At 44.9% G+C, this 20130-nt stretch overlaps 1 protein-coding gene across 2 annotated transcripts in view; it reads right to left on the bottom strand.

Moving 5' to 3' along the window:
* The window catches only part of megf10 (multiple EGF-like-domains 10), a 169484-nt gene that overhangs the window by 22715 nt on the left and 126639 nt on the right, over positions 1-20130 (bottom strand). For both annotated transcript variants that reach the window (XM_068030545.1, XM_068030547.1), the window contains exons 12-17: positions 18573-18736; positions 15453-15555; positions 10378-10524; positions 8792-8926; positions 7376-7504; positions 4108-4236 (exon numbers count right to left, since the gene is read on the bottom strand). In XM_068030545.1, coding sequence (XP_067886646.1) covers positions 4108-4236; positions 7376-7504; positions 8792-8926; positions 10378-10524; positions 15453-15555; positions 18573-18736 — 807 coding nt within the window. The remainder of the gene's footprint in view (positions 1-4107; positions 4237-7375; positions 7505-8791; positions 8927-10377; positions 10525-15452; positions 15556-18572; positions 18737-20130) is intronic.

The following is a 20130-nucleotide window of genomic DNA, read 5'->3' as shown; positions in this document are numbered from 1 at the left end:
CAGTTCTACTCTGACCACAACAGGGAGCCTATGATCCTTTTCAAACTTCAGGCTGCTCACATATTTCTTTCACTCTAACAGCTTGAAAAAAGTAAACATGACTTTATTTCTCCACATTAATAGCCAATACCACAAGCTCCAAGGCCTGGTTGTGGCCTGGTTCAGCTGAAGTAAATAAACCAAAAGAAAGATGTGTATTTCTATAGCACCTTTCACAACCCAATACATCTTAGAATGCTTTACAGCCAATGGAGTACTTTTGAAGTGTAGTTACTATTGTAATGTAGAACACATGGCAGCCAATTTGCATACAGCAAGATCCCACAAACCTCAATGTTGCAAATAATCTTTTTTAGGTGATTGAGGGACGAACAGGACACTGGGGAGAACTCCCCTGCTGTTCAAAATAGTGGCCATGGGACCTTTTACATCTGTCTGAGGGGGCAAACAGGGCCTAGGTTTAACATGTCATCTGAAAGGCAGCACTTCTAAAAGTGCAGCGCTCCCTCAGTACTGCACTGGAACTGTCAGTCTAGACTTTGCGCTTAGGCTGTCCGAGGATGACTTTCTTCCACTCCAGGGTTGTGGGTCCTTAGGTGACTGAATAGTCCAATTCTGGATCCACACACTCTGCCACAGGTGGGGCAGGTGGTGGTTGATGAGATGAGTGAATGGGATGCTCGAATTTCCGAACGCTCCTTCCACTGTTTGCACCTGGTCGCTGTCTGGGCATGTCGACGTTGCTCGAACTGGCTGGCACTGTCACGGATGCTTCTTCTCCATTTTGGGCAGTCTCAGGCAAGAGATTCCCACAAAGTAGTGGAGATGTCACATTTTTCAGGGAGGCTTTAAGGACATCCTTGTAGTGTTTCCTATGCCCTCCTGGTAGCCTCTTACTGTGACAAAGCTCAGAGTAGAAAGCTTGCTTTGGGAGTCTTGTCTCAGGTGTGTGGACGATGTGGTCCGCCCAGCGTACCTGACTAGCCATGACCAGTGTCTTGATACTGGGGATGTCGGCCTGAGAGAGGACACTGATATTGGAGTTCCTGTACTGCCACTGAATTTGCAGGATCTTGCGGAGGCACAGCTAGAGCATGGCTACCCGATGGGACCCGCGACGTGTGTTGGGTTCAGGTTTGGGTTCAGGTCAGGTTGCTCGTCTGGGTCCGGCATTCGGGCTTGGGTCGGGTCGGGTCGGACACACTCTATCACCACCTCCGGTAAGTGGCTCCAATGTTAATGTACTTTTTGGACTAGAAAAGGTTGTTTAGTTAGTTTTTTTAAGCTTGTGCAGATAAGTAACAAAGTGAAAAATGGAAGGTAGGTTAACTGATGGTCGGGTCAGGTCAGGTCAGGTCGGGCACGGGACAAAATGAAAGGACTCAGGCCGGGTCGGACTCGGGTGAGGTTTCATTTGCAGACCCGAGCCGGCCTTTAGACACCGCTGGTGATACCTCTCCAGGGCTTTGAGATGTCTGCTGTACAGTGTCCATGTTTCCAACGCATACAGGAGGAGACATAACACTGCAGCCCTGTAGACCATGAGATTGGTGCCAGATTTGAGATCTTTGTCGTGAAACACTTTTTTTCTCAGATGACCGAAGGCAGTGCCGGCACACTGGAGGCGATGCTGAGTTTCGTTGCGATGTCTGCCCTTGCTGAGAGGAGGCTCCCAAGGTATGAGAAATAATCTATATTGTCCAGTGGTTTGCTGTGGACCTTGAAAGTCAGGGGGCAGTGTTGCGCTGTGGGAGTAGGCTGGTAGAGGACCTTTGTCTTCTGGATGTTTAGCTTAAGGCACATTCTTTCATGCATCTGTGAATGCATCAATGAGGGCTTGAAGCTCCGCCTCTGAGTGTGTGCATACACAAGTGTCGTCAGCGTACTGCAGCTTGATGACAGAGTTTGGGGTGACCTTAGTTCTGGACTGGAGGTGATGTAGTTGAAATAGTTTCCTGCTCATTCGATAGCGTAGATCTACTCCGGCGAAAGTGCTACCCACTGAGCCACAGCTCACAGCTGAATGATGAGGTCAGATGCTTCTCAAGTTCATGGCTACTACCATAGTGTTCATGCACTGTTATCTCTGAGAGACCATCACAGTCATGGGCTCAGCTAAATTATCACAGAGGGTTTCATACAATGGAAGCAGTGTTTAAAGGTGAGCACAGAAATCACAAAGAGAGTAAGGAAAACCATGCCACATGATAAGGATCGACAGAAGAGATAATGAATTCAGCACAGATTTTTTTCTCATAAATAAAACAAAAATATCTTTGTCCTTGATCCTGGAGTCTTACTGTGTCACATATCACCCAAATCCAAAATGATAAACACTTAATCTGTTTCATAGTGCACTTCCAACTTAAAATCTGGAAGGGAAAAAGGAAGGGAAGGGAAGGGAAAAAGGAAGGGAAGGGAAGGGAAAAAGGAAGGGAAGGGAAGGGGAAAAAGGAAGGGAAGGGAAGGGAAAAAGGAAGGGAAGGGAAGGGGAAAAAGGAAGGGAAGGGAAGGGAAAAAGGAAGGGAAGGGAAGGGAAGGGAGTTGTGTTCATACAGTCTCTTTCACGACATTTGGATGTCCCAGTGTTTGCCTTGGCTTCTCTTCTAGAGAGCGCAGGGGTAGGATATGCAACTCATGATGTGGGCATTCCCCTTCAAATGCAATGACTTGCCATTGACCTCACACACTCCCACAAGGTCTCCAGCAGGTGCAATCTCAGCGCAATGGCCTGGATTGTGGGCTGTAGATTTCCAGGCCTCTTATCTTCCCCTGGCACAGCCACATAGACTCAGAGGAGTTTAACCAGAGTCTCACGCTGCCCCACTAGACATGCCTTACATAAGATGCAAGTTCTGCTAGTTTTTTTAAATCAAGCATTCAGTTAAATCCTCTACCTGTCCCCTGGAAATACTTCCCTTTATTTGGAATACTTGTTGTTAAGGCTAAACAAAAGCACCAGTCTGCAGAGCTCAATATATCAGAATGCCTGAAACATATTGACTGTTTCTGCCTGAAATAAACGAAGCATTTAAGACGCGATGGAGGAACTGGACACGGGACCAGGAGGAGGCCATTCAGCCCCTTGAGCCTGTTTTGCCACTCAACTATGGCTGATCTGCATCTTAACTCCGTCTACTTGCCTTTCTTCCGTAACCCTTAATTCCCCTGCCTATCAGGGAGAGGATTTACTAAAATATTTGAATAAATATTAAGTGATACTCGCTACAAGCAGCAACTTTGAAATTAATACTAATGAAATGGATAATCGATTAATTTTTTTGGGCCAGTTTAAAAGGTGAATGTTTTAAGTGTACTGCATAAAACCTTCTTTTTTAACTCCACTTGAGACAGCAATTAAAGGGCTGTGTTACATTATTGACAAAGGGAGCCGATACTGGAAACGCTCAGGTCAGCTAGCGGCTGGTGGGAGATCAAACAAGTCCTTACTCTGATGAAGGGTCAGTGACCTGAAACACTGGGTGGAATTTTATGCACTCTCCTGAGGCGGGTGGAACATAAAATTGGGTGGGATGGTGGTGAGGAGGGACGTTGCCACCATTCTGCCTCCACCGAAATTTAGACCAGGGCGGGAAGGCGCTTAGTGCCTGAACGCGGGACCTGGCATTGGGAAGGGGTGGGCCCGCTGAGGGCCACCCCCCTACCCTTGCTGCCGACCCACGCCCCCTCGAGGCCCCTCCTGCCCTGATGCACTTTAAGCCCGGTTTCAGCGCCCTGCCTTGTTGTCTGGTCGTTGCAGCTACAGTAAAGGTCACCACCTCCAAAGTGGCGCTGCAGCTACTGGCCTCTGATTGGCCAGCAGCTCTGCAAGGCCACGACTTCCGGTGATGGGGTCCTAAGTCCTATGGAAAGATCACCCCTGTCCAGTGCCTGATTGGCACTAAATTCGGCAGGCCTTCCATAGAAGAGGAGGCACATGGATCTCAGCATCACTTTCCCCCGACAAGACCCTCCCACCGCGAGCATAAAATTCTCCCCGTTAACTCTGCTTCTCTCCACAGATGCTGCCAGATTTGCTATTTCCTGTATTTTCTGTTTTTATTTCAGATTTCCAGCATCAGCAGTATTTTGCTTTTGTTTCCTTACTCTGCGTGCAGTACAGTCCAGTCCAGCCCGGCGTGCACTTGCATTCCCCGTCGTAAGCACTACAATGGGCTCCGTTGTGACAGTTGCAGGTGTGGATACAGTTTGGTCCCCAATATCCAGGTGGACAGGCTGAAGAAACAAATAGAAAGACCGGAGTCATCATCATCATCATCCACCTCAACTAATATTAACTGCATCTCAATTTCCCTGTGAAACTTCCTATAAGAACATAAGGGACAGCGGCTGGAGTAGGCCATGCAGCCTCTTGAGCCTGCTCCACAAGTCAATAAAATTATAGCTGATCCTACCTCAACTCCACTTTCCTGCCCGATCTCCATATCCCTTGATTCCCTTAGAATCCCAAAATCTATCAATCTCAGTCTTGAATATACTCAATGTGTGAGCATTCACAGCTCTCTGGGGTAGGGAATTCCAAAGATTCACAATCCTTTGAGTGAAGAAATTTGTTCTCAGCTCAGTCCTAAATTCTGATGCCTTATCCTGCGACTTTAGCCCCTAGTTCTAGACTCTCCAGCCAGGGGAAGCATCTTCTCAGCATCTACCCCCTCAAGCCCTCCTTTACACATTTCAAATTTTTTAAAGCTCCAGTGAACATAGGCCCATTCTACTCAATCTCTCAACATGTTTAAAGAGACACTTTTGTTTGCAAGACATAGCATTTTCCAAGAATTTTGATTAGTTGTAATTTTAGAATATTAACTGGGATGTGTTGCCTGAAAGGGTGGCAGAAGCAGATTCAATAGTAACTTTAAAAAAGGATCTGGATAAATATTTGGAAAGGAAAAGTTTGCAGGGCTACAGGGAAAGAGCAATGGGGGTGGGACTAATTATGTAGCTCTTTCAAAGAGCCAGCACAGGCAGGATGGGTCAAATGGCCTCTTTCTCTGCTGTAAGATTCTATAATTCTGTACAAATTTTCGTTGCTGATTTTTAATACTTAAATAGAGAATAGGCTTGAAGACACCGCACCAGCAATGAGAGGAAACTACTTCAGTGTCATTAGGTACAGTTATTAATCCAGGGGATTTCAGTGATTAAGGTCATTTTAATTGCAACTGTTCATTTAGTTTCTTTGATTTGTTGTTTCTCAGTCATTTTCCCTGGATATCTCATCAGCATCATTTATCAACAAAAAATTACACTATTCATAGGGTCATACAGCACAGGAGGAGGCCATTCGTCCCATCATGCTTGTGCTGATTCTTTGAAAGAACAATCCAATTAGTCCCACTCCCCCTGCACTTTCCCCATAGTGCTGCAAAATTTTCCCTTCAGGTAATGCATTCCTGTGTAAAAACATTCTTCTCCTCACTCAACTGGTTCCTTTGCCAATTGTCTTAAACCTACGTCCTTTAGTTACTGACCCTCCTACCTGTGAAAACAGTTTCTCCTTATCCACAAAACCCTTCAGAATTCTGAACACCTCTACTAAACCTCCTCTTTACCTTCTCTGCTGTCAGGAGAAGGACCCCAACTTCTCCATAGAACCATAGAAAAATTATTGCACAGAAGGAGGCCATTCAGCCCGTCATGTCCGTGCTGGCTGATAAAACTAGCCGCCCAATCTAATTCCACCTACCAGCACCTGGTCCATAGCCTTGCAGGTTACAGCACTTCAGGTGCATGTCCAGGTACCTTTTAAAAGAATTGAGGGTTTCTGCCTCCACCACCATTCCTGGAAGTGAATTCCAGAAACACCCCACCCTCTGGGTGAAAACGTTTTTCATGTCCCCTCTAATCCTTCTACCAATCACCTTAAATCTGTGCTGCCTGGTAATTGATCTCTCTGCTAGGGGAAACAGATCCTTCCTGTCTACTCTATCTAGGCCCCTCATAATTTAGTACACCTCAGTTAAGTCACCCTCAGCCTCCTCTTTCCAACCAAAACAACCCAAGCCTATCCAATCTTTCTTCATAGCTGCAACTTTCAGGCCCTGGCAACATTCTTGTAAATCTCCTCTGTACTCTCTCCAGAGCAATTATGTCGTTCCTGTAATGTAGCGACCAGAACTGTACGCAAGACTCCAGCTGTGGCCTAACCAGCATTTTATACAGTTCCAGCATTACATCCCTGATTTAGTATTCTATACCTCAGACAATAAAGGAAAGCATTCCCTATGCCTTCTTCACCACTCTATTTACCTGTCCTGCCACCTTTTGGGACCTGTGGACATGCACTCCAAGGTGTCTCACTTCTTCTACCCCTCTCAATGTCCTCCCATTTATAGTGCATTCCCTCGCTTTATTTGCCCTCCCCAAGTGCATTACCTCACACTTCTCTGGATTGAATTCCATTTGCCACTTTTCCGCCCACTCTTCCAAGCCATTGACATTATTCTGGAGTCGACAGCTATCCTCTTCACTATCAACTATACGGCCAATTTTTGTGTAATCTGCAAATTTCCCAATCATGCCTCCCACATTTAAGTGCAAATCATTAATATATACCACAAACAGCAAGGGACTCAACACTGAGCCTTGTGGAATGCCACTGGAAACAGCTTTCCATTTGCAAAAACACCCGTCGACTATTACCCTTTGTTTCCTGTCACTGAGCCAATTTTGGATCCAACCTGTCACATTCCCCTGTATCCCATGGGCTTTCATTTTACTGACCAGTCTGCCATGCGGGACCTTGTCAAACGTCTTATTAAAGTCCATGTAGACCACATCCACTGCACTACCCTCATCAATCCTCCTTGTTACTTCCTCAAAGAATTCAATTCAGTCAGTAAGACATGACCTTCCCTTAACAAATCCATGCTGACTATCCTGATCAATCCATGCCTTTCTAAGTGGCAGTTTATTCTGTTTCTCAAAATTGATTCTATTAATTTACCCACCACCGAGGTCAGACTGACCGGCCTATAATTATTTGCCTATCCCTCGCACCCTTTTTAAACAATGGTACAACATTCGCTCCAGTTTCTCCATATTACTGAAGTCCTTCATCCCTAGTACCATTCTAGTAAATCTGTGCTCCCTCTCCAAGCCTTGACATCCTTCCGAAAGTGTGGTGCCTATAATTGGGTTAACCAGTGGTTTATATAGGATTTGTTTGTATCAATGAAGTAATGTAACAATTAAAAATTCATTGGATTTACAGAGTGCTTGACTTTATGTGAATAAAAGTTCATACAACAATAAATCAATTCGGGGGAGGACTGACTTTTTTTTAATCCCACTTGAACAATAACTTTTTAAGAAATCCACAGGAAATGTCTAAGAAAGAACTGTTGATATTTACATTGGGAACAGTCACTTCCAATCCACCCTGGGTAGCACTGACAGGACCCATCGATGGGATTGCACGTTCCATTGTTTGTGCATGTGCAGAATCCAGCACAACTCTTCCCAAAACGACCGCTGGGACACACTGTAAAACAGAACTGTGAACTTTAGGCTCAGTGTGTGAAAGAAAAATAAACCAAAAACAAAATGGCAGAAGGAGTCATGGTTTTGATTAAGTCGTACTTGCTTATTTAATGTCTGAGAACTAATGTCAATGTGTGCAAAAACATCAACAATGATTTTAAGGGAGATTTGCAAATCATAGAATAAATATATAATCCTATCCCAATCTTTTAATTTTCTTTGTAGATTCCAGGTTAACCAAGCAGTAACTGTCCCTCACTCAGGCTCATTATCTAAAAATAACATTGTCAGTAAATTAATTAGAGAAAATAAGATGCAAACCATGGTTTTTTTAATTCTTTTCAGGTTGCCTATAGTAACGGCGCAAGTCTCAGCCAGAATGGAAATGATTGGGTAACTCTCCTGCCCCCACTCCGGACTCTTGTCAATCACACCTGAAGGGCTGAATTTCATACAGGAGGCCTGGCTCCCAGCGTCAAGCCGAAAAGTCAGGGGGAACCCTGCCTCTGCATTTTTTCTGACCCCTAGTGCGATCCTCCGGTCTTTTGGGGTCAAAGTTTAAGGAGGCGGGATCCCACTTAACTCAATCGCAGGGCCGGCAGCTCAGCAGTATCGGCAGCACCTCCAGAAGTGGTGGCCACTGCTGGTACTGCAGATGCCTTGGATCAGGCCCAGCACTGGAACCTCAGACAAGAGGTAACTGAGGCGGGGTTGCTGGGGCCAGTCCAGAAGGCCCCGGCAGGTGGGGGGTGACGTGGTGGGCGTGCAGTCCAGGGAGAGGGGGATCCCAGGGGGTGAATTGGTTCCCAGTGGGAGTCCTCTGTGTGCCACGAATTGCCCACAAAGGAGGGATGCCCCATCCCCCCACAAAGCCCACAGGGAGGGCGCCTCATTTCCCTTGGCAGCCCCCTCCCCACCCCCCGCTGCTGGTCTGATCCCAGCAGTGGAGGGAAGAAGCCCTCAAATGGCCGTTAATAGGCAACTTAAGGGACTCAATTGGCCTCTAGGTGGGAAGGCCGATGTCGGCCTACCCCGCCCCCGGGAGAATCGGAACCGGCAATCTCAGCGTCGGGTCCCATGGTGGCCATTGCCACTCTAATTCACCAGCCCATCCCCCCACCCACCCACAAAATCCACTATCAGATGAATAACATCCAGGCTGGAGTGTTACAAGTGTTAATAATAAAACTTACTTCTTTTGCATTCTCATTTAACACAAATCAAATGTGGAACTCAACACAAATGGAGACCCGAAAACTTCCAGCACAGGTTTGAAACAGAAAGCTACCTTCATTGCAGAGCGCTCCTGTGAAACCAGGTAGGCAGTCACACTGGCCAGTGACGTGATGACAAGGCCCATTACTGTGTACACAGTGAGGACAGGCCTGACTGCAACGGTGCCCATAAAATCCAGGTGAACAGACTGCAATGGAAATATTATTGATCAAATCCAATCAAGTCAATGGTGTTCAAAATTGCAACATTTTAAATTTAAGACAATAAGAAAACAACACTGAATTTAGCCAATTTGAAGACGCTCCTTAAAACCTGCCTCTTTTACCAACTTTTTGGTCACCTGCCCTAGAAAATCTGCATATGTGGCTCGGTGTCAAATTTTGACAGATAATACTCCTGCGAAGCACCTTGGGGAGTTTTACTATGTTAAAGGTGCTATATAAATCCAAGTTGTTGTTGTATCGGCAATCCTACCAGTGGAAACAGTTTCCCCTTATTTATCAAAATCTTTCATGATTTTGAACGCATCTATCAAATCTCCCCTTGCCCTTCTTCCACCAGCTTACTATCTACGGCCCTGATCCCTGCCCTGGTTTTGGGTTTAGTTACCAAGCCACTGGGACCCTCACCTCAGGGTCAGGTGAAGAAAATTGCATAAGTTCCTTGCCATAGGGCACATGGGCCCACAATCCTGGCCCCATAAGATTTAAATACTTGTTTTAAAAGTTTCCCCAAATACCAATATGCTGCTTTTCCGAAAACTGATTGGTTGTTTTCGGGAAACCAGCCTTTCAAAATTTGACCTGCGCCCCTCCTGTCCCACCGCAGTCAAGTGACACTGCAGTCCAGGAATATACAGGAGCCCCTTGTGCCCAAAACTACATGGGCACAAGTGGCAAGAAGCATATTGCAAGACAGGAGGACTGTGGGGAAAAAGCAGGGGAGTAAAGGTGGAACGAATGGGATTCCTCTAGTCAAAGAGCCAGCCCAGGCACAATGGGTCAAATGGTCTCCTTCTGTGTTTTAGGATTCTATGGCCTGGATATAAACATGCGGGTTGTAAAGGTGGGGCGGGGGGGTTTATGGTGTTGGTGGGCCGGAGTTTTGAATGGACAACCCATCCATTGCATGTGTCTTTTGTCCTTGACAGGTTCCCTGCCTGGATGTCAGCCTGATTGACTGCCTTGGCTCCTTGATGATGGGGCAACTTTGGGGGCCGGGGGAAGCACTCCTGCACTTCTTGGCCCACAAGCAGTGCTGTAAAGGCACTTACCTTTTCTCCAAAGCTTTCCTTGCCTCCCTTCAACTGTTGGATTTCACTGGCCTGAGAAACTCGGTTGCGCACTGTAAAACCCGCAAAGCAGGTTAAATCAGTGGATGCCAGCCTGATTAACACAATTCAATTGCCAACCCACCTCCTGGCAGTGGTTTGGCTGCCTGCCCCTTATCCTGCCTCCATTAAACCCGGAATTTGGCGGGTTGGGGTCAGTTCTGAGATTTTTTAAATTTTGACGTCTCATGCGACCCCTATCTGCCCACTTTTGGGGGTTAAAATTCAGCCCTATGATTCTGAGTACAGATAACTCATTGCTGAAGTACAGAAATTATATCTGGTCCAGAGATTGATGCATTTCTTACTCCGTTGGCAGGTGGTGCCTCTGTATCCTGGTGCACACTCACAGGCTCCATCATCAGGTGAGCAGGAAGCTCCATTCTTGCAATTGCATGGCAGTGTACAGTTTGGACCCCATCGTCCTTCCGTACACACGCTATCACAGTGCATGCCTGAATACAGACGAAAAGAAATCACCGTCAATAAGAGCAACATCAACATTCAACAATTACAGGGCATTTGTTTGATCAATACGAAGCCACTAATGTTATTCAGTTTATTATACTGCTAAGAGTTTCTCCTTCACCAAAACAACAACAACAACAACTTGCATTAAATAGCATCTTTAACATAACAGAATGTCCCAAAGCACTTCATAGGAGCATAATCGGACAAAATTTGACACCAAGTCACATAAGGAGATATTCGGGCAGTTGGCCAAAAGCCTGGTCAAAGAGGTAGGTTTTTAAGGAGTGTCTTGAAGGAGGAGTAAGAAGTGGAGGGGTTTAGGGAGGGAATTTCAGAGCTTAAGGCTGAGGCTGCCGAAGGCCAACGATGGAGCGATTCAAATCTCAAGGCCTCCCTTCCCACCTCGTCCATGGCCCCCTCAGCTCCCTATGTAAGGAGGCTGAATCTTGAGAAGTGTTTTAGAAAAAGAAACTTACATTCCTTCAGGGATCTAGGGCCACTTCCCTTATCTGGACCACACTAGGTGGGGTCCACATCAGGCTATGTGGAGGGTCGTTCATCTGCCTCACTGGGTGTACAATGCTTCCCAGACAGAATTAGCTTTGACAGCGCCACTGAGTCAGGTACACCTATCATGTTCTCATGCTATTTGCCCCACCAATGGCAGCAGTACCTTCCTCTACCTAGAACCTAAGCTATGAAATTCCCTGCCTAAACCTCTCTGCCTCTTTCTCCTCCTTTAAAAGGCTACTTAAAACCTACATCTTTGACCAAGCCTTTGGGAACCTGTCCTAATATCTCCTTATGTAGCTCGGTGTCAAATTTTGTTTGATAAACACTCCTGTGAGGCAGCTTTGAATGTTTTACTATGTTAAAGGTGCTATATAAATACAAGTTGTTGTAGTAACGGGGTTTTGACCCTCATGAGGAAAGCGGTAAACTTCAGGAAACAGTATAACCGCTTCTCCATTCTTTTCTCTAGTCTCCCAGTGGAGTTACAGCAGGAACACCCGAAGAATTTCCACCCATCCTCTCGATGTTAGCTGAACATTAATACTACTCGAGTTGCTGTTTCAGATTGAGAGCTTGACTAAACGCCTTCGTTCATGGTGCTCTCAGTCCATTAATGCAAGAATGCATCAGAGTCAACAAAGGATTAACAGTTCCAAATAAAACTCTTGGAAATAACAGGCAAAAGGAAAACATCTTCTGGTCACGTTAGGGATGGGAACTGAGGAACAGGAGGAGGTCATTCAGCTCCTTGAGCCTGTTCCGCCAATCAACACGACCCTGGCAAGATTGCTGTGCCAGACAAGGCTTTCTGAGTTTTGTTTTTGGAGTTAAGCAGAAAGTTTTCAAATGAATTGCTCATGGATAAGTGTTGATCATCAAACACTACATCAAGAAGGGAAGTACAGGGAAACGGGGCATCTATCTCAGAAAATTGATAAGTTCTGTTTACAGGTGTCATTACAAAACAATAAAAATTAATTTAATAAACCAGAGAGACAAATTATCCAGGACCACACAAGCAGATGTGTCACATAACTCTGTGGCATATTAATGAAACAGAAAATTTTATGCAACGAAAACAATCTTGTCTTTTTTTCTGGTAGCACCAACCAGTGAATGTCTCTTTTTAAATGGAATGCCAGTAAACATCCATCGCAGAGTTTAGACCTTATTGTGTCTACTTGCCTTACAATTGGGCCTGTCTTGTTAGTGAATGAATCATTTGGCCAGAGCTGATGAGAAAGCTGACTGGATCTCACAGAAAGTACGCTGCATTATGTAACAGCGTAAATAAAGCAAATTAGTGAAGCATAATTTTTAAACGGCAGAAAGTTATTTTTAAAAAAATAATGGTTTGCCTTAATTGTGTGAATAACTGTCTTCTTTCAAACAAAAATAAATGAATATATAAATTTTTCTCTTCAGCTGAAGAAAGAAGATCCTTTTGTAGAATCCTTGCATCTGTTGTGATGTTCAGAAGTAGTACGATGATGGAATGGAATGCCAATGAAAAGTACAAAGAACTCTTTGAGACTCTTCCAAGTTGCTAGGCAATTGCATAGTGGACACGATAAACTGCAGCTAGGCAGCGCTCTTAAAAAAAAAATGCACATTAATTTCATGCCCGATGCTTTACACGTGGGGCTCTTAAGTTTAATTCAGCATTCATCTGAAGCCGTAGTGACATGGCATGGGTCAAAGGTCCTATTGTGCAATTGCAGACAACCTCCATTTTCAGTATTTTGAAACCAATCTGTTAACTAATATTATATGGTGTGATGCAAACCTAGAAGTACTTTTAAATCACCAACAAAATTGAAATATATTCCAGATTATTTCTGAAAGTTTGAACTAGCTGGGGCTCTATTCTCTTAGGAAAGAGAAGAGATGACCTAACAGAGGTCTTTAATATTATGAAAGGGTTTGATAGACGTAGAGATGTTCCCACTTGTTGGGTAGACCAGAACTGGGGACCATAAATATAAAATAGTCACTAATAAATCCAATAGGGAATTCAGGAGACACTTCTTTACCCAGAGAGTGCTGTGAATGTGGAACTCACTACCATATGGATTGGTTGAGGCGAATAGCATAGATATATTTAAGGAAAAACTAGATAAACACATGAGGGAGAAATGAATGGAAGGATATGCTGGGAGGATGAAATGAAGCAAGGTGGGAAGAGGCTCATATGGAGCATAAGCACTGTCATGGATCAGTTGGGCTGAATGGCCTGTTTGTATGCTGTAAATACTATGCTATCATATATCTAAACAATGTTGTACAATGTAGAAACTGTCTTTTTTTTGTTAAAACAGGTCATTACAATATTGCACTTTTACAAACAGCTTAATAACTTAGTACACACTGAACATTTAATCCAATAAATCCTACACCCGACATCTCTTTCTTAAGGCGAAGGGAGTTACTTTTATCCCTTAAAATAAAATTATTTTCTTCAGGAAAGTAATAGATTTGGATTGTAGCCCACACTTAAGACAAAAGGCCATTTAGAATAACTATAGCCCTTGCCAAATGATTCCTTCACAGGCATTAAACAGTAAAACTAAACTGAATGCTGTTATAGTGCTGGAAAGCGATCTTTTTCCCTTCCCTATATAATTAGATTGGAATCAATTATGCACTTAGTCAACCTATTCTGCCATTAGCAGGAACAAGAAATGGACAGATTACTCATAATTAGGTTGAATGTTCATCAATGAACAGGGAGTGATGGAGATATTGGGCAGGTGTGGCCTATCAGTGCCTCACTACCCTGACTGTGATTTCCCTCCCTTCACACCCCCATCCACACTACAGTTAGACAATCCGGACATGCGCCCACACGGCAATGGCAGTGAAGGGTTGGGGGAGGCGCAGGGTCTGGGGCCTGAATTCAATTCCCCTCCTTTCAACTTACCATTGCTTTCTGGGGCTGCCAAGTAGAAGATTGTGGTAGACCCCAGGAAGGGATGGACAAGGGTCTTCAAAACTCCCCTGCAAAGGGAGAAAGAGGCTTTGCGGAGGCTCCAAACCTTTACCTGTTGAAGGCCTCACTCATCTGAGGTCTTCAGCGTAACTGGTCTGATCTTTGGGCTACTTTTGCCCTGATTTTGAAGTACCCTGCCGCCTCTTCTGGTGCTGCAGCAGTCACCCTCTGTGCAACTGCTGGGATTTCTTTATAGACGCTCTCCTGGGCAGCCTTCCTCCTGCTGGTGGAAACCCAGCCAGGAGCCTACCCTGCATAGTACATGACCTCTGACTCCAGGAAAAGTGGCTCGGGTTGGTGCGGATCCGGAGAGGTGGGAGAGAGCCTGTTCACACTGGAATTCTGCTCTGAAGAGGAGGCCTGAGACTGGACTCAGGATTCCTGTTAAAATCTTTCCTGATCTTCTGATCTTTGTAAGTTGAGCCACAGACTAGAACCAGGAATCCCCTCCCCCACCCCCCCAACTCCAACCCCGTATTCACCAGTCAGTTGGTTGGTAGCCCTGCTCCTTTTGGGGAATCAGTTCACCTATTCTCTGCCAGATTTCCTCATCCAGGCCTCATTTTCAGCCTTTCCAACAGAAGTCCACAGGAGTCAGAGTGGGAGTAAAGTAGATACATCACAAAATCACATATAAAAAGGTGCAATATGACTCTTTTTCATGGCATTCAAGTCAATTCTTTCATGATATTTTTCATTTATAAACTTTTACTTGTGTTCTTTGTTCCGCACCTGTCCCTCTGCATTATTTTAACACAGCACCGTGCACTCTGAGTACCACAAACTTCAACTTGCATTTATATAGTGACTTCTGGGTTGTAAAACACCCCAAGGCACTTCATGGGAACAATCACCAAGCAAAATTTGACACCGAGCCATATAAGGCAATGTTAGGGCAGGTGGGCAAAAGCTTGGTCGAAGAGGTCGGTTTTAAGGGGCATCTTAAAAGAGGGGAGAGAGAGAGAGATGTAGAGGTTTAAGAAGGGAATTCTAGAGTTTGGGGCCTAGAAAATACTTGATGACCATACCTAATGGATGTAGGGAAGACGTTTCTACTTGCTGGGGAGATGAAAAATACAGGCCATCGCTATAAGAGAGCCACCAATAATTTAAACAATGAATTTAGGTGAAACGTCTATACCCAGAGAGTGGTGAGAATGTGGAACTCCCTAACACATGAAGTAGTAGAGACAAATAGTGGAGATGCATTTAAGTGGAAGCTAAAAAAGGACATTAGTGAGAAAGGAATAGAAGGATATGCTCATGGGGTGAGATGAAGAGGAATGGGAGGAGGCTTGTGTGGAACATAAACACTAGCATGGACCAGTTGAGCCGAATGACCTGTTTCTGTGCTGCAAATTCAATGTAATTCAATTCTTACATTAAAATTGGAGAAAAAATGCAACAGACCTGTCCACCCAGCAAGACAGCGGCAATAACCAGTGGTGGCATGACATCCATCAGCGTGACTGCAGTCACAACGCTCACTGCAGTTCATTCCATAGGAACCATCCTGGCAACCAAAAATACGTACACCCTCATGATTATGTTACAAGTTGCAAAGATAAACAACGAGGATATACATGTCACAGCCAACTGTGTTAACATTAGAGCTAGGCTGTTCGGGGGGGATGTCAGGAAGCACATCTTCACACAAAGGGGAATGGAAATCTGGAACTCTCTCCCCCCAGCCTCAACAGCTTTTTGGGGAACAATTGCAAAATTTAAGATTGGATTGATAGATTTTTGTTAAGCAAGGGTATTACAGGTTATGGAACCAAGGCGGGTAGATGGAGTTAAGATATAGATCAACCATGATCTAACTGAATGGTGGAACAGGCTCAAGGGGCAGAATGTCCTCCTCCTGTTCCTATGATCCATACAAATTAACCAAAATCTTGAGCACTTTAGGTTACTACTGCTAGATAAATAAGAAACCTAGCACCATATTTCACCATCAGGCTTCAATGCATCTCCTCATCTTTTGCCCTTTGTGATGAACCAGGTCAGGCCACACAGCCTGGGCTCCTGTTGAAAGCATGAGTGAATGATTGCAGGTTCATAGCTTGTGCCAAAGCCACTTGTAGCCAGCACTAAAAAGCAAGCAGAGGTTGAATCCCTGCTCACCCCCCAAAAAAATGTTTCCTGTTGTCTCCGTGTTAGATGTCCCTGATCTAGGTCGGCAGCTTAGATTCCAGAAGATGACCACTAGTGTCAACATCAGCAGGTCTGAGGCCCAACTAGCCCATACACTTAACCTGACAACACATCCTAAATTACAGGGATTGAAGTACCAACTAATTCCCAGGCCACTGTGTCAAAAGATGGACTGACGGTGTCTGCACCAATTGTTACACTTATGGGCCTTGGCTAGCAGAGAAAAAAAGAGTGGCCTTTGAGCCAATCAGAGGGATGACTTTCTTGACTGTGGAACTCATGACTCAAAAGAGATGCATATTAAAAATAAAAGAACATGATTTTGGGCTCCCTAGCACAGCTGGTGCTAGCGCGTGTGTGCCAACAGTATGAGGAAAGGTCTGATTGTGGCGTCTATCCATTCCAGCTGATTTGATGTATGTTTCACAAACGTGGTCTGTGCAGGTCCACAGAACGTCTGTGTTAATCACTCCCAGCTGAATATGTGCTCTTCAAAGAGCCAGGCATCCAACTTCTAGGTGAGGTGCTTTTGACTTACCTCTGCTGTGGAAGTACCGTGACTTGTTTTTTTTTTGGACGTTTTGTGTTGAGCTGCTGCATACATTCAGGAAGGTGAGAAAATCTGGTGACACGACTCTGCACAAGGTACGGGGGCTGTAGTTGCAGGGCCTCCATACCACTGAGTTTTTGAGAGCACTTCTCCTACCTCCACCTCAGCCAGGAACAATGCCTGAGGTGACTCAAATTCAACAAGAGGATGGTGACAGAACTGTGACACCTCCTTCAACCCAACCTGGAGCCTCACATCAGGGTGAGGACGTTGCTGCCAGTGGCCGCTAAGTGGCATGAAACTTCTATGCATCTGGATCTTTCCAATTGACAGCGTGCCATGTATCCATGCCATGTGCGAGGACAAGCGATTTCATCATCTCTCTAAGCAGAGAGAAGCAGGATGAGTGGGCATGTGGCTTTACCAGGATAAAGGAATTCCCAATGGTGCAGGAGGCCATCGATTGCTCACATGAGGCTCTGCAGGCTCCCCACATTAACAGGGAGCAGTACAGGAACCACAAGGGCCACCAAACCATCAATGTGCAGTTGGTGCTCAACCATGTGTGTTGATGAATCCTGTCAGCAGCCACAATGAGGTAGTCTGCCGTATTCGTGCTTCCAAGAAAAAACAGAGGATGGCTGCTCAGAGACAAAGACTACCTTCAGTACAAATTGCTGATGAGCCCCCCCACCTCCACATGATCACACAAGGACAATGAACATACAACAATAGCCATGGAGCCACCAGGATATCGTGGATCAGTGTCCTGAAGCAATGCTTCCTATGTCTAGACTGTTCGGCCAGTTGGGGGTGGAGCCCTCCAGCACACGCTGGAACGTGTGTCCAAGTTTGTGGTGGTCTGTTGCACCCTCCATAATATTGCCATCATGAGGGCATAGCTATTGCCACCAAGCATCCAGAAGCTATCGCAGGAAGAGGAGGAGAAAGACGAAGAACAATCAGGGAAGATGTATCCTGGGACCCTTTCACTCCGAACAGGCTGTCCGACAACAGTGCCTGCTAAAACTCCAGTTCCCCTAGGACAACTTCCCTTTACAACCATGGATCCACCATTCCTCACCGTAATACCCATCCATGACACCACCCATCTCAAGTCCCACTGGCCAACATTCGACAATAAAAGCCACCAACGTAAACCTTTCTATTAAACTTTATCCAACAATACATCCAATTATACAAACAAAACTGAACTAATCCCTTGCGCATTTCCTTAGTGTCCGTCTTCCACGTGCCTTTGCCTGTCCCAGTGCTCCTACTTAGTGATACCCCCAGGTTCTACACCATGGCTGGTGGAAGGCTGCTGATTTTCACTGGGGGAGGCTGCAAATGGCCTTAGAGGATGCCCTTGAGCAGCTCTGGGCCCCAAGGGCCCAGATTGGAATTGCACCACCTCAGCATGGGCTGGCTGGCTGAGGGGCAACAACAAGTGGCAGAAAACGAGCTGAGCCGAATTCGTCCCCCAAAGTGTTTGTCTACTTTTTAATGAAAATAAGTTACAGACGGGTTAGAATGTAAAATTAATAGTTAGAAGCAAACTAAAAGATAAAATAGAGTAGAAAGATAATCAACAATTTTTAAGCGTATGCTTTCGTAGAATCGAGTTGCACTTATCCAAATTTTTCCTTGTTAGTATTCCTACAACCAGCATTAATTTTGAATTTAATAAAATTAAAGCTTTATTTGCCAACAAATCTCCAATGTAAAGCAATGTTTTATATGAACTTCGTAGCCATATCTCTAAATATACAGGTTTGTTGCAGAAGATTAATGGAATAATGTGTTACTGACAAACACTCTACCTGGCATGGATCTGCACACTTATCCCCTCGCCATCCTGATAAACAAGTGCAGGTCCCGTCCAGGGTGTTACAGGCTCCTCCATTGGCACAGCGACAAGTTAAGTTACAGCCAAGACCCCATCTACCACGAGGGCAGGGAATCGAACAATCGACTCCGTGCCAACCTGCGAAGGTCAAGACAATAATGATTTACACAGTAACACGGCAACCACACACCTGGGATATCAATGTAAATCAATGCAGTACAACAAATATATTTGACTCGTATGATGTGTTCATGACAGTTGTAGTAATATCCGGAAGAATTTATCCCTCATCAGCTCTCTGAAAATAAATCATCTCCTTTCTCCTCCTTCCCGCTCCAGCAGCAACAACTAGCATTTATATAGCGCCTTTAATATAGGAAAATGACCCAAAGTGTTTCACAGAAGGGCAAACAAAATTTGGCACCAAACCACATAAGGAGATATTAGGGCAGGTGACCAAAAGCTTGGTCAAAGAGGTAGGTTTAAAGGGGCGTTTTAAAGGAGGAGAGAGAGGCGGAGAGGTTTAGGGAGGGAATTCCAGAACTTAGGGCACAGGCAGTCAAAGAAAGACACTCAAACTACAGATATCTGCTATATATTTTAAACATATTGAATGCAACTTAGGAAATCTGAGGCAAAAAATTATAACACATCGATGGAAGTAAATATGAACTAATGTGGTTCAGTTTAATGAAGTTTCCTTTGTGGTTGCTCGGTCAAAATCCTGGAATTTCCTATTGTTGGAGCACCATCGCCACATGGACTGCAGCTCTCCAAGAGGAAGGTTCACCACCACTTGTTCAAGGGGCAACTAGGGTTGGGCAATAAATGCCAACTTTGCTAACAACATCCACATCCCAAGAATGATTCAAGAAATTTATAAAATAGTTTGAAGCAGAGTGCGAATGGATAGGGGTAAACTGGAGTCACAAACAACCAAACAAGGATTTGGTGCAAGTTTAGGCCAGGGTGTTTGCCAGGGAATTTTTTTCTTGATGCATATTTTCTCCAGTTACTGAAGAAGAACCTCAATGACTGCAGGTCAACTTAGGGTTTTGACAGAGTAAATAGGTAGAGAATGCTTTCACTGGCAGGACAGTCGATTAGCAGAGAACACAGATTTAAGATGACTGGCAAATGAACGAGGCTGGGTGATGAGAAGAAATGTTTTTAAGCAGTGAGTTGTGATCTAGAATGCACTGCCTGAAAAGGTGGTGGAAAGAGATTCAATAATAACTTTCAAAAGAGAATTGGATAAATACTTGAAAAGGAGAAATTCGTAGGGCTGTGGAGAACGAACAGGTGAGTGGGACTAATTGATAGCTCTTTCAAAGAGCTGGCACATGCACAATGGGCTGAATGGCCTTCTGTGCTGTATGATTCTATAAATCTGATACTGTATTTTCAATATTGAACTAGAATCTCTCTCCTCTGCTGTGGTATGTGCTATTTTAGCTTTGATTATCTTCGTGGGTTTATGGCAGACTGCCAGAGGCAGCTGTGAAAAAGCATTTTTCCTGCTTCCCCAATTC

Source organism: Heterodontus francisci, chromosome 4 (genome assembly GCF_036365525.1).
Source record: "Heterodontus francisci isolate sHetFra1 chromosome 4, sHetFra1.hap1, whole genome shotgun sequence".
Taxonomy (NCBI): Eukaryota; Metazoa; Chordata; class Chondrichthyes; order Heterodontiformes; family Heterodontidae; genus Heterodontus; species Heterodontus francisci.
This window is presented reverse-complemented; position numbering and strand designations above follow the sequence as displayed.